The sequence below is a fragment of the Vicugna pacos genome, chromosome 3, assembly GCF_048564905.1.
Source record: "Vicugna pacos chromosome 3, VicPac4, whole genome shotgun sequence".
Classification (NCBI taxonomy): domain Eukaryota; kingdom Metazoa; phylum Chordata; class Mammalia; order Artiodactyla; family Camelidae; genus Vicugna; species Vicugna pacos.
In genome coordinates, this window is record NC_132989.1 from 64,310,188 (window position 1) to 64,334,208 (window position 24,021).

The 24,021-nt window shown below is 37.4% G+C and overlaps 1 protein-coding gene across 2 annotated transcripts in view; it reads left to right on the top strand.

Moving 5' to 3' along the window:
• The first annotated feature begins 402 nt into the window (after positions 1 to 402).
• Positions 403 to 24,021, top strand: part of EDIL3 (EGF like repeats and discoidin domains 3) — a 392,981-nt gene continuing 369,362 nt past the window's right edge. For both annotated transcript variants that reach the window (XM_006197636.4, XM_006197637.4), the window contains exon 1: positions 403 to 943. In XM_006197636.4, the coding sequence (XP_006197698.1) occupies positions 877 to 943 (67 nt within the window). In that variant the 5' untranslated portion in view covers positions 403 to 876. The remainder of the gene's footprint in view (positions 944 to 24,021) is intronic.

Sequence of the window (24,021 nt, forward strand, 5' to 3'; positions counted from 1 at the left end):
CAGCTTCGTGCCCCAAGAGTCACTTTTCATGATCTCTTAACTTCTTTTCCTGGCTAGACTGAGAATGGAACTTGAGGGGATTCCGTAACGTGGTTAATTATAGTCAGTGCTGGAAAACAAGAGAATATCAGACACCAAGGGTGCCTCTCTTAACCCCAGAGTCTCTGGCGTGTGTGGAGAAGGCACGAGCGCTGTAGGAACTTCAGAGGCAGTGGCAGGTGCTAGGGTGTGGCTGCAGTTGTCTCCCTTTTCTTTTCCAGCAGAAGGAGCCACCTCTGAGAGGGAGAGGGAGAGAGAGAGAGAGAGAGAGGTGGGGAAGAAAAGGGGGAGATTGGTAGAGGGAATAGGAGGGATGGGGCGCGGGGCGGGCGGGCGCCGGGGAGTGCGCCTGTGAGGCTCAGGCTCGCACGCACGCCGCCTCTGTTTGTACACAGTGCGCTGCCGGCTGCCGCCAGCTCGCTCCCGCCTGCTCACGCTTCATTGTTCTCTTAAGTCAGAAGCCCGGCAGCCGCGGCAGGGTGAGCGCAGCGCACGGTCTGCGGGTGACCCAGAGCCGCCGCGGGAGCCCGCGCCCCGCCCCGCCCGCCGTGCCTCGGCTGGGACCCACCCGCAGCGGAGGCTGAGCCCGCTGGCGGCTCCCTGGAGCTCGCCCACCTCCCGGCACCAGAGCGCTGGCAAAAGGGGAAGAGTCCTCTCTTTGGTCGCCACTCTTTCTCGTCCACTCCAAGAATCTGTTCAAGGAAAAGCTGTAGGAAGAAGACATCTTCTTGAATCCTCTGTCAGGGGCGGGGTCTGCCTGAGCTGCTGTGCCACCTCAGCGACACTACCCCCTGCTACGACCCCTGACCAGCGGGGTCAAGTCCCGGAGACGGGATCATGAAGCGCTCGGTGGCCGCTTGGCTCTTGGTCGGGCTCAGCCTCGGTGTCCCCCAGTTCTGCAAAGGTGAGGCAGCGGGGTCCGGGGCCGCTGGGCACGGGACAGGCGGGGAGTCCCTTGGGAGACGCTGTTCAGAGGGCTGGAGGTGGTTTCCCCTACGCGCTGAGGGTGGTGAGCGCCGCAGGCGACGCACCTTGGGTACCCCCCCAAAAAGTGCTCCGAAGTCAAGAGCGGAGTACGCGGGGCCGACTGGGGAAGAGGGTGCGTGATACCAGGATGAGATCGAGAGAAAAACCAGGGCGCAGGGAAGGTGGGAGGGAAACCAGATTTTCTGCAGCTCACTTGGCCACCGGGTCTTCCCAAGAACGCTACCTGGGCAGTGTGGGCAATGCCGGCTACTGGCGCCAGGCGGGGCTTTCGCTGTGGAGCAAGGGAAGCGAGCATACCCCGGGTGTCGGTGGAGTAGTTGAAACCACGAAGAGGCTGAAGAGCGGAAAAGCTGTCACCCCCCGGGGTGCAGTGCTACAGTGCTGGCAGGGCTGAGCAGTTGGCAAATCTGAACCTGGGCTGGGGGTTTTAGTCAGGGATGCGATGGAGACCGTTCTCAAGCGTCAGTTCGGCTTTCTCCCGTCTCCCCGTACTGGACGCACAGTACAGCATCAATATTAGAAAAAAAAAACAAGAACCTGCCTCTCTTCTAACCCAGGGGCCTAGAGCTTTGCTAAGTGCTCCCTGTGGTAGAAGCGTAACTCCTGTTACTAGAGAATCGTACATTGCAAGACATCCCTGGTGCCCCTGCCTCAGAGCGAAAAAGTTGTAAGAGCTGGTCTGGTGGTGCTTCCCATGACTTGCATGAAATAAACCAGTCTGTTAAAAAAAAAAAAAGAAAGAAAAGAAATGTAGGACTTCAGTGAGTCCCCTGCTGAGTTGTATAGTCGACTTCCAGGTCTTTTGCGGAAGATGACTTGTCAGTACAAGCCTGGGTTGGCCCCGTCTCTGTTTAGGTCAGTGTTGAAGTTGTCTCCTGGAAAGGGCAGGGGGAGCGGCAGAGACTCTGGGGAGGCCGCTCCAGCAGACCTGCGCCCTTTCAGCGGCCGCATATCCAGGCAGCCTCTTCTAAGGGGTACGAGTATTTAAAAAAAAAAAAAAAAAAACCTTCGCAGACTGCTTCAAGTGGAGAGCTGAGTGCACTACAGGGTTTAAAATGCTGTGCCTCTGAAGGAGTGGAGTTGGATTTAAAAATGCATTGACTCAGATCCATTTGGGACTACGCACTGCATGAATATTCTACACCATCCATCCATGTACCCAACCATCTATTTGTTTCACAGGAAAATTATGAACTCTTGGGCTACCGTTTGCCCAAGAAGCCGGGTGTTCCTGGCCATCTGCCCTCGCTGCCCTGCCGGTAGCGGTCCGTGGCCGCGCCTTTCCTCAGTCTCCCTCCCTCTCTCCCCCAGAATGTGACTATTTTCCCCAGCATGTAGGTGTGTGTGTAGGTGTGTGCCTTGCTTGCGTTTGCAAAGTGCCCTTCCAGTTAGAAGGCGGAGGCAGCCACTCCACTGAAGGTTAAGGAATGGTAATGGCTCTGTAGTTGCGCTGCCCGTCTCCCAGCGATAGGAAGAAGACACTGCTCTCACTCTCTGTATTTCTCCTTTCTCTCATTTCCTGTCTGGATTCCTTCTGCGCTTTGATCCCTTAGCAGGAAGGGAAGGGGAGAACTGCAGGCACTCCCCTCTACTCCTCCCTTGCCCGCCTCGGTTCCCACCCCAAACACGAAAACACACACTCACCCACTCACCCTCTCTCACGCACCTACTCCATGCCTCCACTGCCACCATCAGTCCCGGCTTGGAGGTAGAGGGCGGGGGAGGGGAGTGTGGAGGAGGAGAAAGTGCGTCTAGCGTGTGTGTGGTTGCAGGAACCCTGGGACGCGGTGAGTCCCGGCTCCCTGCATCTTGACGCTCTGCCTCCTGAAGATACCCACGCATAGGGCACAGCTTACTCTGCCAGACAAGCCAACCTTGGTGTTATTGTTGGGCTGTCCATTCTGGCTCCTAGGCAATGTTCGGGCGCAGAGTACTCCACATTTTTCAGTAGATTACTCCCTAGTTTCCAGCTAGCCTGTGGGGAGAGGGATAGAGGACTTTAGGCAAGAAATGGGCCATTTTTCTATGAGCTCTTTTTGTTAAACTTGCACCTTTTAAATTTATTCACCCTCAGCTCTGCGGAAAAGCAGAATGCAGCTTGCACGACAGCTCCAAACAATTAAACTTTGAGCAAACTTATTGAAGCCAGTATTAGGATGAGAATTTACCTCGCAGTGCCTCCCTCCTCCCCAGACATCATTTATCTAGTGTATGCTTTTTAGAAATTGGTATTTTCCTGTACGGGTTGCAGTATACATTCATTAATGCCTGGGATTTGATAAGGACATGTAATTCCTTTCATTAGTCGTTTTTATTTTAAAATTAAACCAATGGATCAGTCAGACTGAATATTTTATTAACTCTTAAATTATTCATCATTATGGGTTGCTCTAAAAAATCCAATAACATGCATACAATTGCAGCAAGCACGTGACATCTTATGCAATCTGTCCCTGTGCCTGCAGTTTGTGCCTGAAGTCTTTAAGCAAATGGCAATGTCTAAAAATGTCTAGATATGTCCTAAATACTATGAATCATTGGTATTTGCACTTCCTTTTTTAATCAATGGTGATTTTTAGTTAATTCTAGGTGGGAATCAATTAGTACCTGAACAGTCTCACTCATGATAATAAGACCATGCTTTTATCATTAGTATAGCAATATTTATGTTGAAATATAACGGGCGTTTGTACTTCTAAAAATTTATTACACATTAGTGTCTTTATTACCTGATTTACAGGATCATTAATTTTATACCTTAAAAATAAGTTCAACTTCAGATTTCAGGTGAAACATTGAAAAATAATTTTAAAATATTGAATTAAAAATAATAAACTGGAGGCAAAGTGTCCCGCTCTAATAGTTTGAAACTAATGCAAAACCCTGGCCATGCCACGCACTGTCATGATACAAAACGCATTTTTTCCCCCTGTGTTCCTGAAAAAGTTTTCCTAATTAGTCTTGAAATGTTTTCTTAGAATTGGAATCCAGTTTGTTTTAAATTTATATAGTTTGGGGAAAACATTTATAATGTAAATTAATGGATATGAAAATTAAAATGGTCTATTCTCCCTTTTTTTTGATCTTGAATTTTTAAAGATCTTCAAAACCAGACAAATTTATTTTACTTCTGAACTCTTCTCTAAATTAAAACTCTACTGTATTTTTCTCAGATATCTTAAGATCAATGTTCATATCAAACATGTATGCAGGATCTAGTGTATTTAATATTTTAATGAAGTTTATTCTTATTGCTAGATGTACAGAAATTTTCCTTCTCACAAAATGATAGGAATATAAACTAAAGGGATAAAATACATATGACTAAAATAAAAAAGCTTGATTACTCAGAACCATTATAAAATAAGTTTGATAGTTTTTAGACTCTAACAGTCCATACTCTTAATTTCACTGATATTAATTAAGATGAAAATTTTAATTAGGTAATTTATTTTTAAAACTTTTCCTCTTTTGAAGGGTTTTAAATAATGAAATAGACTGTGTATGTTATCATTTGTGTACACTTTTAAGAACCTGCCTGATTTGAGAGTTTTGTAAAGGCTAAGTAATTCTGATATCTGTTGCTTACTAAACACGCTCGCAAGGCACAGTAGCTTTGAGTATGTCTTATGATGATGTAGTTTCATTATATCCTTGCCAAAAAGACACCCACAAAAAACCATGTGGGTTTCAGAACTCAGTTCAAATCAGAGTAAAGCAGAATGAGTAGGTACCAAGAAATAACTAACAAATTTTGCAAATATGTAATTAATGGTATGGCTTCTCTCATAACTAGTCAATTTACTCTTCTGAGTTATATGAATTTGAGCTTATTTCCTAGTAGTTTGCACACTGACGTGATTATGGGGAAAAAAATCATGGAAAACCAAAGCCAAGCCACTCCTATTACTCAGTTCTTATCTGTGTTTTAAGGAAGATGCTTAGTGTATTTTGCTTTTGTTTTTAAAATTATAACCCATGAAATGATTATAATATCTTTTGGTTAATTGAAGCAAACACTTAAATATTAAGAGTCAAGTGGTTGACCACATGAAGTGGATTCTTAAAAATTTTCTTATGGTTGTGTGATAATGCTACAAATGAAGTACTATAAATACTTAAACTGAATGAAGTACCACTTAATTATTACTGAAAATGCCTCTAAAAAGTCTTTGACTTGGGGAAATTGTTGGAAGGAAAAATAGACTGGAATCAACTATGCCCTTGCCAGCAGGTGTCAGGATAATAAATGGAGATCTTTTAAAGGGAAGATGGGGAGTGGGGGAGCGGTGGGAATAAATTAGTAAATGCTAATCTGCAAATCCACATAAAGTGACTTTTTACTCTATGTGAAACATGTATCTAGTTAAGCTTTCAGTGCTCCCCAGAGAAAAAAGGGGATGGGTCGTTGCAAGGACCTACTGCGTGTACCATAGGATTTTAACTTGGTTGCAGAATGCAAGTGCATATCTAGGTTGAACCGCTATTTTTCAGAGATCTCCTGAAAACCTTCCAAGGAAATGCACAGAGAGCTCTGTGGTGCTTGTACTAAAACAATTATTACTGAAACGTTTGGCATACTTTTAAGCTTACTCTCCATAACAACTGTAAGTTTTATAAATAGAAGTTCTGTTACATTGACTTCCATGGATGTATATTCAGCTATGTATTTGTACATATCTGTATTACTGATAAGAGACAACCTTGCTTATCCTTTGCTATCACAATGGTAAGGTGTATGTATCCTTGGAAGTTTCTATGTAACATAAATCATGTGGCAAAAAAGACTAAATGACATGATAAAGTTCTGTCATTACTCATTTCGGCCAGTTACTAATCCTTATATATGTGCCTGTTGTGTTTCAATAGTTGTCAGTGACTTGACATCATTTATTTGTTTCTAATTGATCCTTATCTGTTAAGTTGCAGATTAATTCTAGCATCTGCTGTTATATTTCTCTTAAAATAGCATTACTGATTCACTGTTACACCATTTCTACAAGTTCTCTCAGTTTTTTATAAAGTCACAGACACCATGCCAAACAGTCTGTCTCCAGTGGCATCCTATCTGTGTCAGAGTCCCCCTTAAGTAACTACCCCCAACACGCAATGTTTCTTTGCTGGATAGCAACTAGGGCGCAGCATCTACTATAAAATCCTGTTATCATTATCAAAAGGTTGCAAATCTCCAAAACATTGTGGAATTTGCAGTTTATTTTCTTGTGAGGAAAAAACAAGAGAAAATGATAATGTGAAGCCTCTACTGCTAAATCTTGAGGTTTAAAACATAAATGGAAATAAATTAGGATCTGAATTATGGAACAGTTCAAGATTCTATACCTTGATTTGATCACAGAGTCGTGCCTAAAACTATCAACTGGGCAATAATTTATATCCACCCCGCCCCCTCCTTGTAGAAAAGCCTCTTTCTTTGCCTGGAGCACAGAACTGAGAATCTGGGAGAAAACATCAAAAGCTCCTGACCACCTAGAATAGATACTACATTTAGGCCTTAAAGCATATAGTAAAGTCTATTTCTCTTGGTTTTTAAGTTCCTGGACTCTCTATAAATGGATCCAGAAAATGAAAGGCTTATGACGGAACAAGTAGGCTTAATCAGAGCAATAAAATATGGCAGCTGTTAGACAAAGAGAAGATTGGAAAAGCATCCACACAAGCAGTGCTAGCAGCTAACATTGTAAAAAATTAGGGACACTTACTGGGGGTGGGGAGAGGGGCTAAGTTGAAAGGCCAGAAGGCATTTCCTTGTAGGAGAATATTACAATAATTGATGTCAGTATTGGTCTTGCATGCTAGACAAAGACCCACTACAATATGTTTGACATTTGGGGTACAAAGGCAGTGAAATGTTTGCATGGAAGAGATTTTGTCAAAAATGTTTAAGCTTGAAAATCTGCTTAAAGGTCAAAGAGCAGATTTCTGAGGAATATGCTTGTTTGAAACTTTATTTTCCCATCATTCTAGAGAATATGTTATTATATATATTTTTATTGATTTTTTTCCCTCAAGTAATGAAATGAAGATATGTATTACAAAACAAAGGACTCAATTTTGTAGAAAAGAAGTAGACTTCGGAATGCAGATAAGACATCCTGCAATTATTTGGTTATATTTTAGGAGAAAATGACCTCTTATTTTGTTTTAAAAATGTGGTTATTATGGTGTTAGTAACTGTAAGATTTGTTCAACAGAAGATTTAACAGTGCGTGAGGTAAAATGGAGGATTTAAGTACAAGAATGCAAGTGAAGGCTTTCTAAGTACTAAAGCACTTTTGAACGTGATTGTTACTATGGAGAAAGAAGATTGACGAGATCTTAGCTTTACTTTTTCTGTTTTTCCAGACAGGTCTGTATCAAACTGATCCATCTCTCTTGAAAATAATTTATTAAGTGTCCTAGTCCATAAGTAGGAAGGCCAAGGTTTTAATCTCTTGTCAAATGATTTTGTGCTTGATTTGAAGGTAATCTCTAAATGGGTTAGGGCACCATGCATTCTTGAAGGTTTATGCCTGGTATTTGATAAAGGCATTTATTTTGCGAATGCACCATAATCCTCTTAAGTCTCTTCTTGTACTGAGGTCAGAATGACCATTTACATTTTACTGCCACTGGAGATTATATGAAGACCGTCCTGGTCAAATGGTTCATGACTCCTGAGCAGAAAAGACTGGAACAGTGAAGTGGGAACATTGGAGCGTGTTTCATTTGCAATAAGTTGACGAATCCCTCCCAGTAATGTAGAGCAGTCTGCCAGTTCTAGGCATCAGTCTTTTATCTGTGCTCACATCTTTGATGTCCTTCTCCGCTCGTATAATTGAACTCTTTATTTTATTCACACTATTTTTTCCTGTTTGTTTATTCATCTTTTTTTCTTTCTATAGTTTAACTTTTGTACTGTTAACGCTCACTTTTTGGAAATATTGTCTATAGGCAAACAAAATGCAAATTACCATTTAAAATGCTTTAATATTTATTTATAAGTTCTAGAGTAAAATTTTGTGCTTCCTACAGAACCAGGGCTTAGAACAGTGCTAGGCAAAACAAACAACACGGCTGAACAACAACAGCAACAATACTGAAATACTCAATATGTATCGAAATGAATGAAGCTATCCCCTCAGCACACCCGCTCATCAGTGTGTCATAAGGAGTACCTGCATATTTTCAACAGCAGTATATCTTTTATAGAAAAGATAAGTCAAAGTAGTTTCAAGAACCTTAAAAGATTTGTTTCTCACTTTGTTTTATGAACTTTTTTTTTTACAGTCTGTGTTGTAGAATGAACCTACTTTGAAAATACTTCTCAATACTCCTGCAAGAGCATTATTAAATATGTGATATTAATGGACATTCATGATATGAAGTGCTATCTATCTTTGTTATGCATCTTCAGTTAAAAGCTACTGCTAAGTGATAGATTTCCTTAGATACAAGGATCTGACATTTCCAGCTAACTTTAATTCTGACCTAGAAACAATAATTTTCAGACATCAGTTTGTTTTTCCTTACTTTTCTTTTCTTAGGAACTGCCGTGATGTCACTTTAAGCATCTTGGTAGGCAAGTTAACAAGGGGCATTCATTTTAATATCTTTCTTAAGTATAATTAGTAAGTCTAATATTCATTTAGTGTATGCTGTGTGTTCCCCTGTTTGAATACCATCTTGATTCTCACAATAATTCTGTGAGGCAGGTACTGTTGTTATTTACATATGGATAAGAAAACAGATACAGAGAGGCTGAATAATTTCCCAAAACAAATAATCTACTAAGTAGCTTGTTAGAAATACAACCCAGTTTAAATCTAAAGTCTTCTCTCTTAACTACTAAACTAGGCTGTATTTTGGTGAGTTACACATCTGGTATATATGTCACAGGGACATTTTGTTAAATGATTTTCTGATTTGTAAAACACACATGTCATATCTTACTACTATTTAACTGATAGATATTTTGGGAGGGGTAAATTCTATTTATTCTCTTGGGGTATTTTAAAAATTTTCAAATTTAAGTTGGCTCAGTGTCATGCCTCTTTTCTTTTCACATTCGAAAATCAAGGTTGGAGTATGCTGTTTGGACAGAAGGAATTACTGTGTCTTCCAGAATAATGCATTGGTAGTAAGAATAGTGAAGACAGGAAAAAGAGGAGGAGCATTTGGGAAGTGATTCAAAGTGCATGTTCTTCGAAATCTTTCATTTTTATTTTAACATGACTTTTATATTTTGTTTTTCTAGGGTTCCACTGCTCCATTGTTATTCAGTAAGATATTTAAGAGCATACTTTCTCTGTAATTTTCAGATACGTATTGTAGGACAAAGTGATTTTAAAGGTTAGCAGATACATAATGTAGGACATTGTGATTTTAAAGGTTAACAAGGTTTTTATTTCTGCTAGTTTAGTGAAGGTATTTTATTTGCCTTACATCCCATCTTCATTTAATTTTATTTCTATGTAATGTCATTCAGAAATTTTAGCCAAAGAAGGATACCAAATGGTCTCAAATCACATCAGCTAGAAAATTAAATTTTCTGGTTTCTTTTAAAAATCATTTAACCAAAATATGGTTTGTTTTTAAAAACTAGATTTAGATAAACTTTAAATATTTTACAAAACAATGAGAATTGCATCATCTGAGATCATCTTGTCAGTATCTTCTTCTGTACAGCTGTATAATATTTAATAGTTGAAAGGGACTTCCACATGCTTCATTACATTTATTCCACAATAACAGTGATAAAATATTTCATAAGCATTTCCCTTGTCTGTTCTACGGAACATAAGCAGAGAAGGCATTCTTAATATTGTTTAACAGATAAGAAACCTGAGGTTCAAAAAACGTCAGATCACCTGTAATTCGGCATGACCTGTAATTCAAGCAACCAGTGACACAGTTTGAACTTGACTCTATGTGTTCCGATTCCAACTTACTTTATACTCTTTCCTGCTATAGCTTTACTTGAGGTAATTATAGTTGTGCTTTTTTCTCAGTTCTTGGATTCACAAGATGAGAACGAGGAGTGGATGTACTACTTGCTTTTTCAGAAATTACTCTGCCTCTCGGTACAGTATTAACACTTAATTGCCATCAGCATATCATACTCCCTTTCCTCTTTGGAGCCAGTTACTAACCATCACAATATCCTGAGCTTCCTCAAAGGCTTTAGAACCCTGTTTCTTCTCTATTACTTGTTCCCTTAAAAACTTGCGACCCTTTTAACATTCTGGTGTTAAACTTGCTGAAAATTACCAACACTAATGATCTCATCTCCGTTTTTAGGTACCTACTGACAATGCTGTTCATTAGACTTTCTCATCATGTGATTTATTCAGTTAACAGTTACCAGATCTCTCAGACTGTCCATCTCTTACCAAAATTTTCTGTCTTTCTACCTCTCCTTGCCCGTCATTCCCCATGAACCCACTCTTCTCATTGCTCTAATTTTCTGTAGTCTCTCTGTCTTCTTTCCCAGCCTGGTCTCTCTGTTTAACCATTTCAAGAGGTATTCAAACATTTGTGAATTTCTCAGCCCAGATGCTTGCATCATTTTTTCTTCATTATGTCCCAGACTAAGGTAATTTCCAAAGTCCCTTTACTACCCCTGGCACTGAGAAAACTGGAGTTCTGTCAAAGGGTGATAGGATCCAGTAGAAATCCTGGTGGATCTGAAAAGCTGAGTTGTGGATCCTAAAGGGAATGAGTAAGAAATAGAGAAAGTGATGGTGTGAGGAGTAAGATTATGTGGGCATTGCAATAATTACGCTGTAATTCTAACTATGATCAGTATAAATTTGGGAGTATGGCCGTAGAAGTTATGATTGAGGGAGGGTAGAAGGCAAGCTCGTTGGAAGAAAAGAGTGAAGGCGTGAATGGTTGGGTGTTGAAAAATCCCCCATGTGGGTATTGAAATCCCCCAGAAATTATAGCAGGAGAAATATTGGAGAGAATGACAGTGAACCAGGAACAGAAGTCTTCGAGGGGGTATGGTATAGAAATCAGGAAATAGGTGTAGTAATGGGATAGGAGTGGGGAACAGAGATCTATGGCATGGAATTAAAACTGGGGTAATATTTTTGTTTCTTTTTGAGAGGAAAGAAAGAATATTCAGGAAGTTGTACTGAGGAACAAGAGGGACTCCTGCCTACCTCATGTCTAAAGCTATGGGAGAGAAAACGGTATCCAGTTAAGAGGGCTGCAGGGTAAACAGTGACTCAGAGGAGAGCTGATTTTGTCTAGAGCAGAAAGGCAGACTTACAAGAGCCTAGTCCCAGGTGCCATGCTCTTTGACAGTGAGCTCATTATAATAACTGATACATCTCACGAAGAGCTATGCTTTTAAGCACATAAAATATGTTTTCACATGCGACAGCTCTTTTAAACCTCCCAGCCACCTAGGGGGTTATTACTATCCCCATTGACAGATGAAGATATAGACTGAGTAGGGTAAGTGATCAGCTCTCAAAACTAGGTGTTATAGACCCAAGTCTAGGACTCATTTTCACTCTAGCACAATTACAGAGAAAAGCCTTACATCCAAGGAAGGACCCCTTCTGAATTTAAAGCACAGCTGGAGGAATAGGAAGATTTCTGCAGTTGTGCCCTGACCTACTTTGTCCCGCTCAGATGGGCCTCTGTACTTTGAGGTCTGCATAGTTTTGGTTACTGGGAATGTCTGTGTCTCTGTGGTGGCCTTAATCCTTGCCCACCTTGGATTATTTGTCCAGTGGTTCTTACTGGAAAACAGCATTATTACTATGGGAAATTTATTTTCCTTTTTAACTGCTTATAATTGTGCAACATTGTACGCAAAGAATTCTTTTTCCTCAAATTTACATGTTTCAAGTATTTGTAAACCATAATGTTCCTTTAGTTTCTGACATGCTAAAGTCGTACATAGTTTTTCCTTTAATCTGTCCTTGTAAGCCAATCCTTTCATCATTTTAGTTGTTTCATTTGGAATCTGTCCAAGTAGCCTACATAATTATGCAACAGGCTTGCCAAAAACTCAGCAGAGAATTCCAAGGATGTGCTTCCCCAAAATAATTCCACACACATTAGTCTGTACTTTTAAATTTTGCAAATACATTTTTAATTTTTAATCTATTGTGTTGCTGGGTTTTTTTCCCTATCAGACTTTTTCCAAGTAATACTTATCTATGTTCTTTTTTCCCCATCACTTTGGCATTAGCTTTCACTGGAGTTTTACTTTATTTTTCATTCTCTATCTAGCATGATGATTGTTAGTACAATATGATGTATTCTCCACCCACAGAATCTCAGAATAACCTAATTTATTTCCTGAAAATTATATTATTCTGCTATTTATTGCTATTTTTATATCACATACATATCAGCTAAATAATAATGAAATACACAAATTCCTATCCTTAGCTTTTTTTTTGCATATTTATTCCTTTCAGGTCTTTAAAGTATTCATTATCTTCTTGAAACTATCATCTGTCTCTATTTCCATATTTTTCCTATGTCTGTATTTATTTCTAGATATCTCCTTCTGTGTGTTGCCATTTTTTGCTCCCAGCTCTTTCCTCAGCTTAAACAGCACATCTCAGAGAATCTCTCTGATTACCTTCTCCAAGTAGCTGAGGATTTAACACACACACACACACACACACACACAATATACCTCTGTCATTAGTCTCTATCACTCTGTCCTTTATGAAAATTACGGCATTTAAAATCGTTGTCATAATCATAATCACTTGTTTCTTTACTTTCTGTCCTGTTTCCAGTGTATTGCAAGCTCCATGTGGACAGGAAAAGCATCTATTTTGTTCCCTAATGTGTAAATCCAGCTCCAAATATAATGCCTTGTTACAGTAGGTACCCAGTTAATATTTGTTGGCTGAATTTATGCATGCTTGAATGAGTGAAAAACATGAATGAAAAACAACTCTGCTGGTATATAAATCTTTCTCTGGTTAAAAACAAAAATGTTCCTTTGCTAGACCTGTTAACTCATTTAATAAATTCTTCTCTGCTTGACACACTGATGCACTGACGTGTGATTTATGGCACAAGTGATACACTTTTAGAAAGCAATAAATACTTAAGTGGTGGCAAACTCTAAGAGCTGACTAAATAAATTACCTACTTGTTTCCATAGCTGTCTAATTTATAAACACTTTAAAATTGTAATTTGGATTTTACCTTAAATTACCAAATTGCAATAAAATAGTTGCAACTGTATATGGAGAATAGACAGCTTCAGACAGCTGTCGTTTTATTATCAAGAGTTGGCAAGAAAAGTATGTGAAACAAATTCAAAGTGCTTGATGGAGTTTTAATTGTCAGGTGGAGGAGCTGCAAGGTAGCCCTTTGGTCTGCTGATTGCCCCAGTGCCCTGGCGATCACTCCCATGATCTCCACCAGCGATAACTTTCCTCCAACCATAACTTTGTTCCCTCCTCCCACCACGCAGTCACACCTGATGAGCCCAGATGTACTTGCCAGAGGGAAAAGGACAGCACCTGGGTGCTGTATCAGCACAGGCCAAGAGCCTTCCTGAATCAGCTCTGTTTAGAGTTGTTTGCATAATGACCATCTTTATGTCACAGCAAACTGCTCTTCATTCCTCTTTGGGCAACTTTATTTCTGTCTTTCTTAAATGCTTCAGTAGTTCTAAAACAATCTGTATGCTTGTGACCCCTGTAATTGTGTAATTTCCACTCCTTTTCTGAAAGCTGTGAAAGGGACATGTCTTTAAAACGGTATACACAGCGAAGGATTATGTATAGTAAAAATTGTAAAATCTAATGCTTTGCTCCTTTTTATGTGATAAGAAAGAAACTTTTTTTTGGAGGGGCAGTGAATTCCTCATCTTTGTTTTGAAGTTTTAATTATTTTTGAAACTATAGTCACTCATTCAAGAAGAGTTGTAACTGGTGACATTTTGGTGTCTACATTATTAGACTTGTTTCAATAAATAAATATCTCAAAGTAATGTTTTTATCCATAAAAGGGATCATACCAGTTAGTTTTATAATCCATTCAACAGCTTTTTATTTAGTAGAGACAAATGCCAAGAACTGCTCTAGGTTTTTTAATGAAAACAATGAACAAAATGGACAAAAATCCTTGCTCATATAGCGCTTTCATTCTAGTAAAAGGAAACAGAATGACCTAAGGTAATTGTCTTGTTGGTTAAGAGGAGGGTATAAGAATTTCAGGAGTGGATTTCATTTTTATGTAGGGTGCTTAAGTCAAGCGTGACTGTTCAAAAACTTTAAGAAAGTGAGTTGTGTTGCAAATATATTGTCTCAAGTTTCATTTGTCTTTATATGTATTAGGTTTATTATGCAACAATTAAAATAAATTTATTTTGTAACATATGTCCATATTTTCTCTTACGAATTCTGCTTTTGGCATCACATTTAAGTACATAATAATTGCTCTTCTTTTTCCCACAAAATATGCCCCAACACAGCTTCCAACAACTGTTAGGAAATGAAGCATATATCATATACTAAATTCTAGGAAATATTTGCATCAGTTCAGATTCCTACTGATCTGCTTCTTTACTAGTGTGACAGTAGCACATGGATTTAATTATGGTAACTTACGCTTGTGCCATTATGTATATTTATTAAGAAATACATCTGAATTCATACGGTGAATACTTCTAAAATAAAACGTATTCAGATCAAAAAGTATAAGTAAAATGGTTGCTAAAAATAATTTCTATATAGTCTTTGGAAAGTGGTATAGATCAATTTGACATAACTTTTTTTCTTACTTAAGTACAATTGCTTTACAATGTTGTGTTAGATTCTGGCATACAGTATAGTGATCCAGTTATACATATACATACACACACATATTCTTTTTCATTATAGATTGTTATATTAAATATAGTTCCCTTGCTATACCATAGAACATTGTTTTTTATTTTATATATAGTAGTTTATATCTGCTAACCCCAAACTCCTAATGTATCCTCCACCTTTCCCCTTTGGTAACCATAAGTTGGCTTTCCATGTCTGTAAACCAGTTTTTTTTTGGAAATGTTTCTTTCTCTCTCTCTTTTTTTTTTTTTGATTCTCCATATAAATGATAACATGTGGTAGTTGTCTTTATCTGACTTACTTCATTTAGTATGATAATGTCTGGGTTCATCCATGTTGCTGCAAATGACATTATTTTATTCATTTTTATATGAGTAGTATTCCATGTGTGTACCCCTTTATTCAACCATCTGTCAGTGGACATTTAGATTGCTTCCACATCTTAGCTATTGTGAATAGCGCTGCTATAAATATTGGGGTGCATGTATCTTATTGAATTGGAGTTTTCTCCAGATATATGCCCAGGAGTCAGATTGCTGGATCATATGGTAATTCGTATTTTTAGTTTTTTAAGGAATCTCCATACTATTTTCCATAGTGTCTGCACCAAATTAACATTGCACCAACAGTGTAGGAGGTTTCCCTTTTCTCCTCACCCTCTCAGCATTTATCATTTATGAACATTTTAGTGATGGCCATTTTGACAGGTATGAGGTGATACCTCATTGTTTTGATTTGCATTTCCCTGATAATTAGCAATGTTGAGCATCTTTTCATGTACCTGTTGGCCATATGTATGTCTTCATTGGAGAAATGTCTGTGTAGCTCTTCTCTGTATTTTTTGATTGGGTTCTTTGTTTTTCTGTTATTGAGTTATATAAGCTATTTTTATATTCTGGAAGTTAAGCCCTGTCAGTTGCATTGTTTGCAAATACTTTCTCCCATTCTGTAGGTTGTCTTTTCATTTTGTTTATAGTTTCCTTTGCTGTGCAAAAGCTTTAAGTTTAATTAGGTCCCATTTGTTTATTTCTGAAGTAACATTTCTTGATAATTTTAAAGAGATTATTTTGTTTTATATTCCCCATAATTCAAGGACCTTGAATGTTTAAAATGTTACTACCAATAACAGCTGCATAGTAAACTAATCTAGGGTTGGAGGTTTCAGTTTTCTGATTTAACTCTAATTGGAAATATGTTATAAATTAAGTCAATTGACTTTAGAATAATAAGAAGCATAAAGAACTCTTCCAAACTGTTTGTGAAGGCAATTACTAGGAGCAAAGCTTAAAATCTGAGCCCACCAATTGGAGCATACAAAGTTGAACAGTGACTTCTTGGGCTCGTTATGTCGGTATATCAGTCTGAAAGTATGCATTTCTACGTGTAACTGCATTATAGAAATCTTCATATTTAGATCATTTGGCAATAAAAACCAGCACTCCATAACAGCTAATATGATGAAATCATACTTATTATAATCATACAGTGTAGTTTGAATCAACCTTTTTTTTTTTTGATTCAAGAAATCGTAGGAACACAGTGACTATGAGGAAGATACAATTTAACAATTTAGAGCTTATTCAGATGGTTCAGTGGTTCCCTGACTCTTACAAAAGGAAATTAAAGCAAAATGAATTGATGAATAATTTGGTTGCACTTCAGGAAGTTAAACACTGTTGTTTCTTTTGTTGGAGTAGTGACCAAGGTGTGCAGTAAAGCAAAAATACATTATTGTTAAGTGCTTTTAAAGCTGATAATCCAGAAATTAAAATGGAAACCAGCTCAGGAAACCTATTAATACATGTTTATAGTTAAAACTTAGTTTTGTTGGCATTACTGCTCATTTGGGAAGTTGGTTTATAGGTATTTTACATTAAGTTCATTATGTTGTGTATCTCCATAAGCTTGTTATTACAGGGTGCTGTCACTCAGACTGTCGCAGTGAAACAACATTCAGAAAACTCTTGTGTAGCCAGAGTATTTATGACCTCCAATTTAGGTTATTAGTCTTATGCTGGGGTGGTCAATGTTGATTTTTGGGGTTTATGAAAATTGCTGATATATTTGCAGTGACAAAATGGTACCATAAATTTTAGAGGCATTTTGTTATTCAAGAAAAACCAAACAATCTTAAGTGTATAGTTTAATGACTTTTCAAAATTGTATATGCCCATCTAGTCACTACCCAAAACAAGATATAGAACATTTCCATAATCCTATAAAATTTGCCTATGCTATTTCCAGTCAAATCCTATCCCTCCTCTCTCCATTATGTTTTTTGATTTCTGTTGCCATAGATTAATGATTAATTTTGTTTGTATTTGGACATCATACCATTGTTATGATAGTGTGAGTGTGTGTGTGTGTGTGTATTTTAGTCTGGCATCATTCGCTCAACATGACTATGTTCGTATTTATCCTTCTTGTTGCATATATCTTGAGGGCATTCCTTTTTATTCTTGAATAATATTTCATATAAATATGCCACAATGTATTTATTCTCTATTGATGAACGAGTAGCTTGTTTCTGAGTTTTAGCTATTCTAAATAAGGATAATCTGAAAAATCTTATAGAAGTTTTTATTTTGTAGTTGTATGGTTTCATTTCCCTTGGCTAAATACCTAGGAATGAAATTGCTAAGTCATGGGTAGATATATGTTAACTTGCTGAAAAAGTACTCAACAGATCTCCAAAGTGATTGTATAATTTCACTCTCCCAACAGTTACATGTGAGGGGTCCAGTTGTTCCATATCCTTACCAAAATTTGTCACGGCAGCTGATGCTTGAACAATGAAGGAGACAAGGTCACTAAGTGTCCACTAAAAGTGGACCTGAACTTTTAAACCCCCGTTGTTCAAGGGTCAACTGTATTAGTCTTTTGATTGTAGCCATTCTAGTTCATATGAAGTGGTATCTCACTGTATTTTAATTTGTGCTTCCTAATGACTAAGAATTTAAGAACTTTTTATGAGTTTATTGACATTCGTATATCTTTTGTGAAGTATCCAGTCTTTTGCAAAGAATACTTCTTCTTGTTGTTGTTTGGGTACTTGAAAGTTGACTTGTAAGGGTTCTTTATAAATCCTGGATGTGAGTACTTTGCCAAATACATACTGCAAATACTTCTCCTAGTCTGTGGCTTGATATCCAGTTTCTTAAAGGTGTCTTTTGTTGTGGAACTTAGTAATTTTGATGAAATGCATTTTATTGACATTTTTCTTTTAGAGTAAGTATTTCTAATATCCTGAAAGGTATTCGCCTGGCCCATTGTCACAAATATATTGTCTTATTTCCTCTAGAAATTTCATATTTCTGGTTTTTACATTTAGGTTTATGACTCTTCTTAAATTAACTTTTGTATGTGTCACGAGGTACAGGTTGAGATTTATTTCTTCCATAGGAAGATTCAGTTATTTCAGCTCCATTTGTTGGAAAGACTGCTTTCTTCATTGAATTGACCTGCCACCTTGGTTGTGTCAATTCTGTCTTTAATCCGTTTATCTTTACACCAAAATCAGGGTGCCTTGATTTTTTTAGGTTTATAATTAAGCTTGAAATTATGTAATGTAATTCTTCTAAATTCTATCTGGATCCTTTGTATTTTCATACAAATTTTGGAATTAACTTGTCAATTTTTTTTTGAAGTCCTGCTGGAATTTTGATTAAAATGGCATTATATTTATAGATCACCTGGCGGGGAATGGCCATATTAACAATATTATATCTTCCAGTTGATTAAGATATTACATCTGTTCATTTATATGTTTATATGGATCCATATTTAACAGAAGTACCAATTCCTTTTATTTCTGTAGGGTTTTATAAAATATAAAGCATTTTCACATTGATTATCTCATTACTCATACTTTATCTTTTTTTGTATATATACTTTTATTGAAGTATAATCATATTACAATGTTGTGTCAGTTTCTGGTGTACAGCATAATGCTTCAGTCATACATGAACATACATATATTCGTTTTCATATTCTTTGTCACCATAAGTTACTACAAGGTATTGAATATAGTTCCCTGTGCTATACTGTATAAACTTGTTGTTTATCCATTTTATGTATATTAGTATCTGCAAATCTCGAACTCCCAATTTATCCCTTCCCACCCCTTTCCCCTCTGGTAACCATAAGCTTGTTTCCTATGTCTATGAGTCTTTCTGTTTTGTAAATAGGTTTGTGTTTTTTTTTTTAATTCCACATGTGAATGATATCATATGGTATTTTTCTTTCTCTTTCTGGCTTACTTCACTTAGCATGATGATCTCCACTTTATCTCATTTTAAAGCAGGAATTAAGTGTAAACAGTGGAGATCATTTAGTACCATAAGGCTTCATAGTGCTTACAAAAGCACTTTGCATATAGGAGATACTTGATGGACAAGTTGAATTCCCAGGAGACCATTTTGTTAATACTTTTATAATATGACAATGCTGTTAGAAAACAAAAATCAACATTTCAAATAATGAAGTTTTTTAAACTGAAGTGTATAAATACACAAGTTTTGAGAAAAATAAACAGATTGATAGCATCAGGCCTATTAAAAGCTGAAATAACAAAATCTTTAAAACACTGGAAATTACTTAATAGACTCAGAGAAATTTAGAATACCTGTGATCATTTTATTCTCCTAGAAATAATGATTACACTTTAGCCTCCTTAGGTAAGTGCTCTTCCATTTATAAAGATAATGGTAGGTAGAATTCTTTCTAGCTTTTTACAGAATATTCAGGCTCCCGAGGCAGGAAGACATGTACAGGGCTTCATCTGGCTTTAGAAGCTAAACGGTTGTGTGAGTGAGTGAGTGAGTGAGTGAGTGTGTGTGTGTGTGTGTGTGTGATGATGACCTTATCCCAAAAGAGTGTTATCACCAGAATGATTTTGCTTTGACTGAATCTCTTGAATCAAGTCCAAGCTAATGTGATTTTCTTTTAAACACTTTAAGAAAAAAACATGAATTGTCTGTCTTTTCTTTTACCACTTGTTTTGCAGAATTGACTTAGGAAAGTGGACAGCTATACTGAAACCAAGATATATGCTTTTGAGCCACTCATTGCTGGCACTTTTCCAGTACATTCAGAAATATTTAATGTGTGAATATGGTGCCTAGAACATTTTAGGGAAAAAAAAACATTCCTAGGAGAACCTTGCTATATAATTGTAAGCCACTCCCCAAGTAAATTATTTTTTTGCTGCTTTATGTGATAATTAAACTCCAGATTGAGTTATTGGAAAAGGGATTGCATTCTTCTTGCTTGAGAGGCAATTATTAGCAATATATTTATATTAATTCTCCTCCCATGATTTAGTTATATCACATATTATTATAGTGAAATGAAATAAAAATTTTCCAAAAGACTACTTTTTCCCATGCTGATCTGTGGTAAGATTTCATAGATCTATACTAAGCATTGCTTTGAAATTTGCTTAGGTCTCTTTCCTTTCGGTGTTTACTGAGGTTCTCATTTAGATAATTACCGTTCTGGAGGTTATAACCTGCACCAGTGATGGCATTACTTATTGCTTCTTTACTAATTTAATAGGAAATGACTGATAAAGGGCATTCGATTTATCTGCTCACTTCGTATTAAGAGATGTTTAGGGGGTAGTGAATTTATTCCCAGGCTTTAAACACCTTGGCCTTCAATTTGTCAAACTTCAGTCTTTAAGTAAATTAGCTGGGTTCCTCCTGAATTAATTGAATTCAGAGAAGGCTGTACAAATAGTTGTTCCTATATTTTCTCAGACTTCGGTAAGGTCCACACTGTTGGAAAGCAATTAGATTTCAGATTACTCACTTACCCCTGAAACACCTGTTCTTTGACCGCGTAAAATCTCCCCTTTTTCCTTGTATTAACCCTCCTCATGCTTTCCCTTTCTTTTCTATTCAGCTTTTATCATTTTGCCCCTGACGTTAGCCACTCCCTTGTGAATCTTCACCTCCCCGAGACCTTGAGCTGTTTTCACTTGGTGTTCGTTCAGGCTTAGATGATAGTAATAGTTTAGTATTTCAGTTCTAGGAACAAGGTTTGGTCAGTGCACTGAGAACAGATTCATCTATGGTATGTATAATCTTTGAAAGTATTATATCATAATATGAATTTTTAATTCCATAATGATAATTATAATCACTGAAGATACAGAAAGACATCGGAGACTTGCGATCAGTTATTCACTCCTTGTTAATCTTGGATTTAAAAGAGACGAGTTAATTGAACAACTTGAATTGTTTAATGGTCTGAGGCTGAGATGATCTGATCCCATGAGGGGTACAGCCGTCCCACGGTCTGTGCTACAGCCCTCATTCTTCTGGTCAGTGCAGTGCTGGGATGGGCAGTGCCAGGTTTAGCCTCTACCTCTCAGGTCTGGTGCTCTAACTGTTGAATAACCTCTTTTTCCCCAATCCTGTTCATCCACCAAAGCACTCTGGCTGGTAGATTCTTTCCTTTGATATGATTATACATTCTGTTAGTTCCCTGTCAACCGCGGCTGTCCTGAAAAACCAGTCTTTTCTGTCTGTTGGAATTTTATTATTCAACCGTCAGCCAGCAAATTTATTTTTCAGATTTCCATGTTCTTAGGGGATTCCCATCCTGTTTAAAATTGCAACCTCGGTATGCATGAGCTGTATAACTAGAAGGCCATAATTTTGGAATTTAAAGTCTTGAGTTTGTTATTTATTTCAGAAATAAAATTGTATATTCTAGAAATGCAATTTGTGCTTTTATGTTTAATGATTTAGCAGTGTGTTGTAATAAATCACTTATCTAATTAAATGCTTATCTGATCAAATTTTGGGTAAAAGTCGGGCACAAGAGAGGACATTTATCCAAATTCTTGCTGTGTTGAGTGTTAGTTGCCTTGCACATTTTATGATAATGCTATAAAGGCAGACATGCCTGGTTTTAATCAATCAAATGGTTTGATCTGAAAATTTTATTCTTCATATTTAAGTCGTCTTAGACTGAAACTACAAGATATAAAATGTAAATGTTAATTTGTTTAGAGCAGAGCAGCAGAAATAGTCAAATGGCAGTTTTTAATAAACCCACACTCCCATATCTACATGAGTGTTCTTTAAAGTAATCACCCCGGGATGTTTATTCCTTTTTCCCAATGATACCACAACTGTTCATATATGGTAGCTTAAATTCCTTTTGGAACTGCCTTTAAAGCCATCAGATAAAAATGAGAACCAACTATTTCATGCCACAATTAGCTTCTTTCCCAAAACAGCTGTATCTTGATAATTAGTATTCTAGGCTTGATACTGAGAGATGTTTTACATCATCTAAAAATTATATATAACCTCCAATGACCTAAAGCTACCACCATTTAGGTTCTTCAGTGTGTGACAGCACAGTATGTGGGATATTTCAAAAGGGAGCTTCGTGTTCCTTCAGAACAACTTCGGTGTCCCCTGCTCACATCACATTATTGTAGATATTTGCAGTTAAGAGCAACACTTTACTATAGCCTTATGGCTTCTGTATGACTGGAGAAAACTGCCCCACTTTGGGTCCAAGGAGAAGAGAAGATGCATTAAATAGTAAGAGAAGGCCAGGTGTATTTCCAGAACACAATCTCCATTTGTAATGCGTTCACTGGAACTGGCCTCTAAACCCCAAATTATGAGGTTCCAGGGTATACCAGAGCTAATTATTGCTTGTGCAGAATGTTCCTTGGCTGCATGGAGGATTTTTGTGGTTAGTCTGGGTTTTCTCTGTGAATACTGCTTCTTTGTGTCTACCGAGACTGATTCAGCAGCCCTGGGGAGAAAGAAATGGGTGTACACTCTGCCAGTGTTCCTGGTGGTTCTGTGTTTCAATTTTATTCACAGAAAGATGAGAACATGGTGGGAGTCCTGGGGCAGCGGAGCGCAGTGAGGGGCTGCAACTGAAAGTGGGAACTGATATCAGAAAGACTGTCCTCTTAAGGCCAGAAAAGCCAAAAAAAAAAAAAATGATATTTGAAGAATCAGTTCCTAAATCATCAATGTAATGATTTCTTAGAAGAAAATAAGTATGATTAGTTACAGCAAAGATTGTATGGGAGAGGAAATTACAGCACTGTATTTATGATGTGGTTGCAGAATAATGGTCCCCCAAGGATGTCCAGCTCCTGATCCCTTGAACCTGTGAAAAAGAAACTTTACAGATATGAGTAAATTACAGATCTTTAGATGGAGGTATTACTCTGTATTATCTGGTGGACACAAGGTAGTTACATGGGGCCCTTAAAGTGGAAGAGGGAGGCAGGAGATTAAGAGGAGATGTGATAATTGAGGCAAAGTCAAAGTGATGGCTATGAAAAAGATTCAGCTGGCCACTGATGGCTTTGAAGCAAGAAAGAGGCCACACAAGTCAAGGAGTGTGGATAGCTCCTAGAAAATGGTAAAGGCAGGATAACAGATTGTCTCCAAGAACCTCCGTGAAGGAACACACTCCTGCTAACACCTCGATTTTCGTCCAGTGAAGCTCATTCATATTTTGTCTTTCAAATGGTAGGTAAGGTAATACATGTATAGTGTCTTAAGCCATTGATTTTGTGGTAATTTGTCACAGCAGCAATAGGAAACTAATACACTGATGCAGGAGCATCTCTCCCACTTACATAATCCCAGCCATTCCCTCTGTGTCATCATTCTTACTTTGGCATCCTGGATTTTGGGAATAATATATTTTTACATAATTTTTATGTGATTGGTTAAGATTTTTAAAATACTAATAGAGTGAGTTTATCTGAATTAAAAACAAATTTAGAGGACAGTGTGTTTTAAAATATGTCGGTAAATTCATTTAAAAGACTTAATAGCGGCAGTGAATTGGACTACAGTTTTCTCCCGAGTATGTTCCTTTTTCTTAATTTTAATGTGAAATTACACTTTCTAACACTTCTGTAACTTCGTTAAAAATTATCCTTAAAAGTTTTCTGTATAATTTTACAGTACTAAAATACTGTTATGCTTGGTATTGCTAGAGACAGAGGGGCCATCTGCTTAGATTTGGAAGCATGCTTTTTTTCATACAGAGATCTATATATCCAGAGGATCATTTTAACAGAATTTGATAGGTGATTTTCAAGTACTTAAAAAAATAGGGGAGATGTGAACCTAGAGGTAGAAGAGTGATATAAAAATTCTCAAGATAGAAATTATATAAA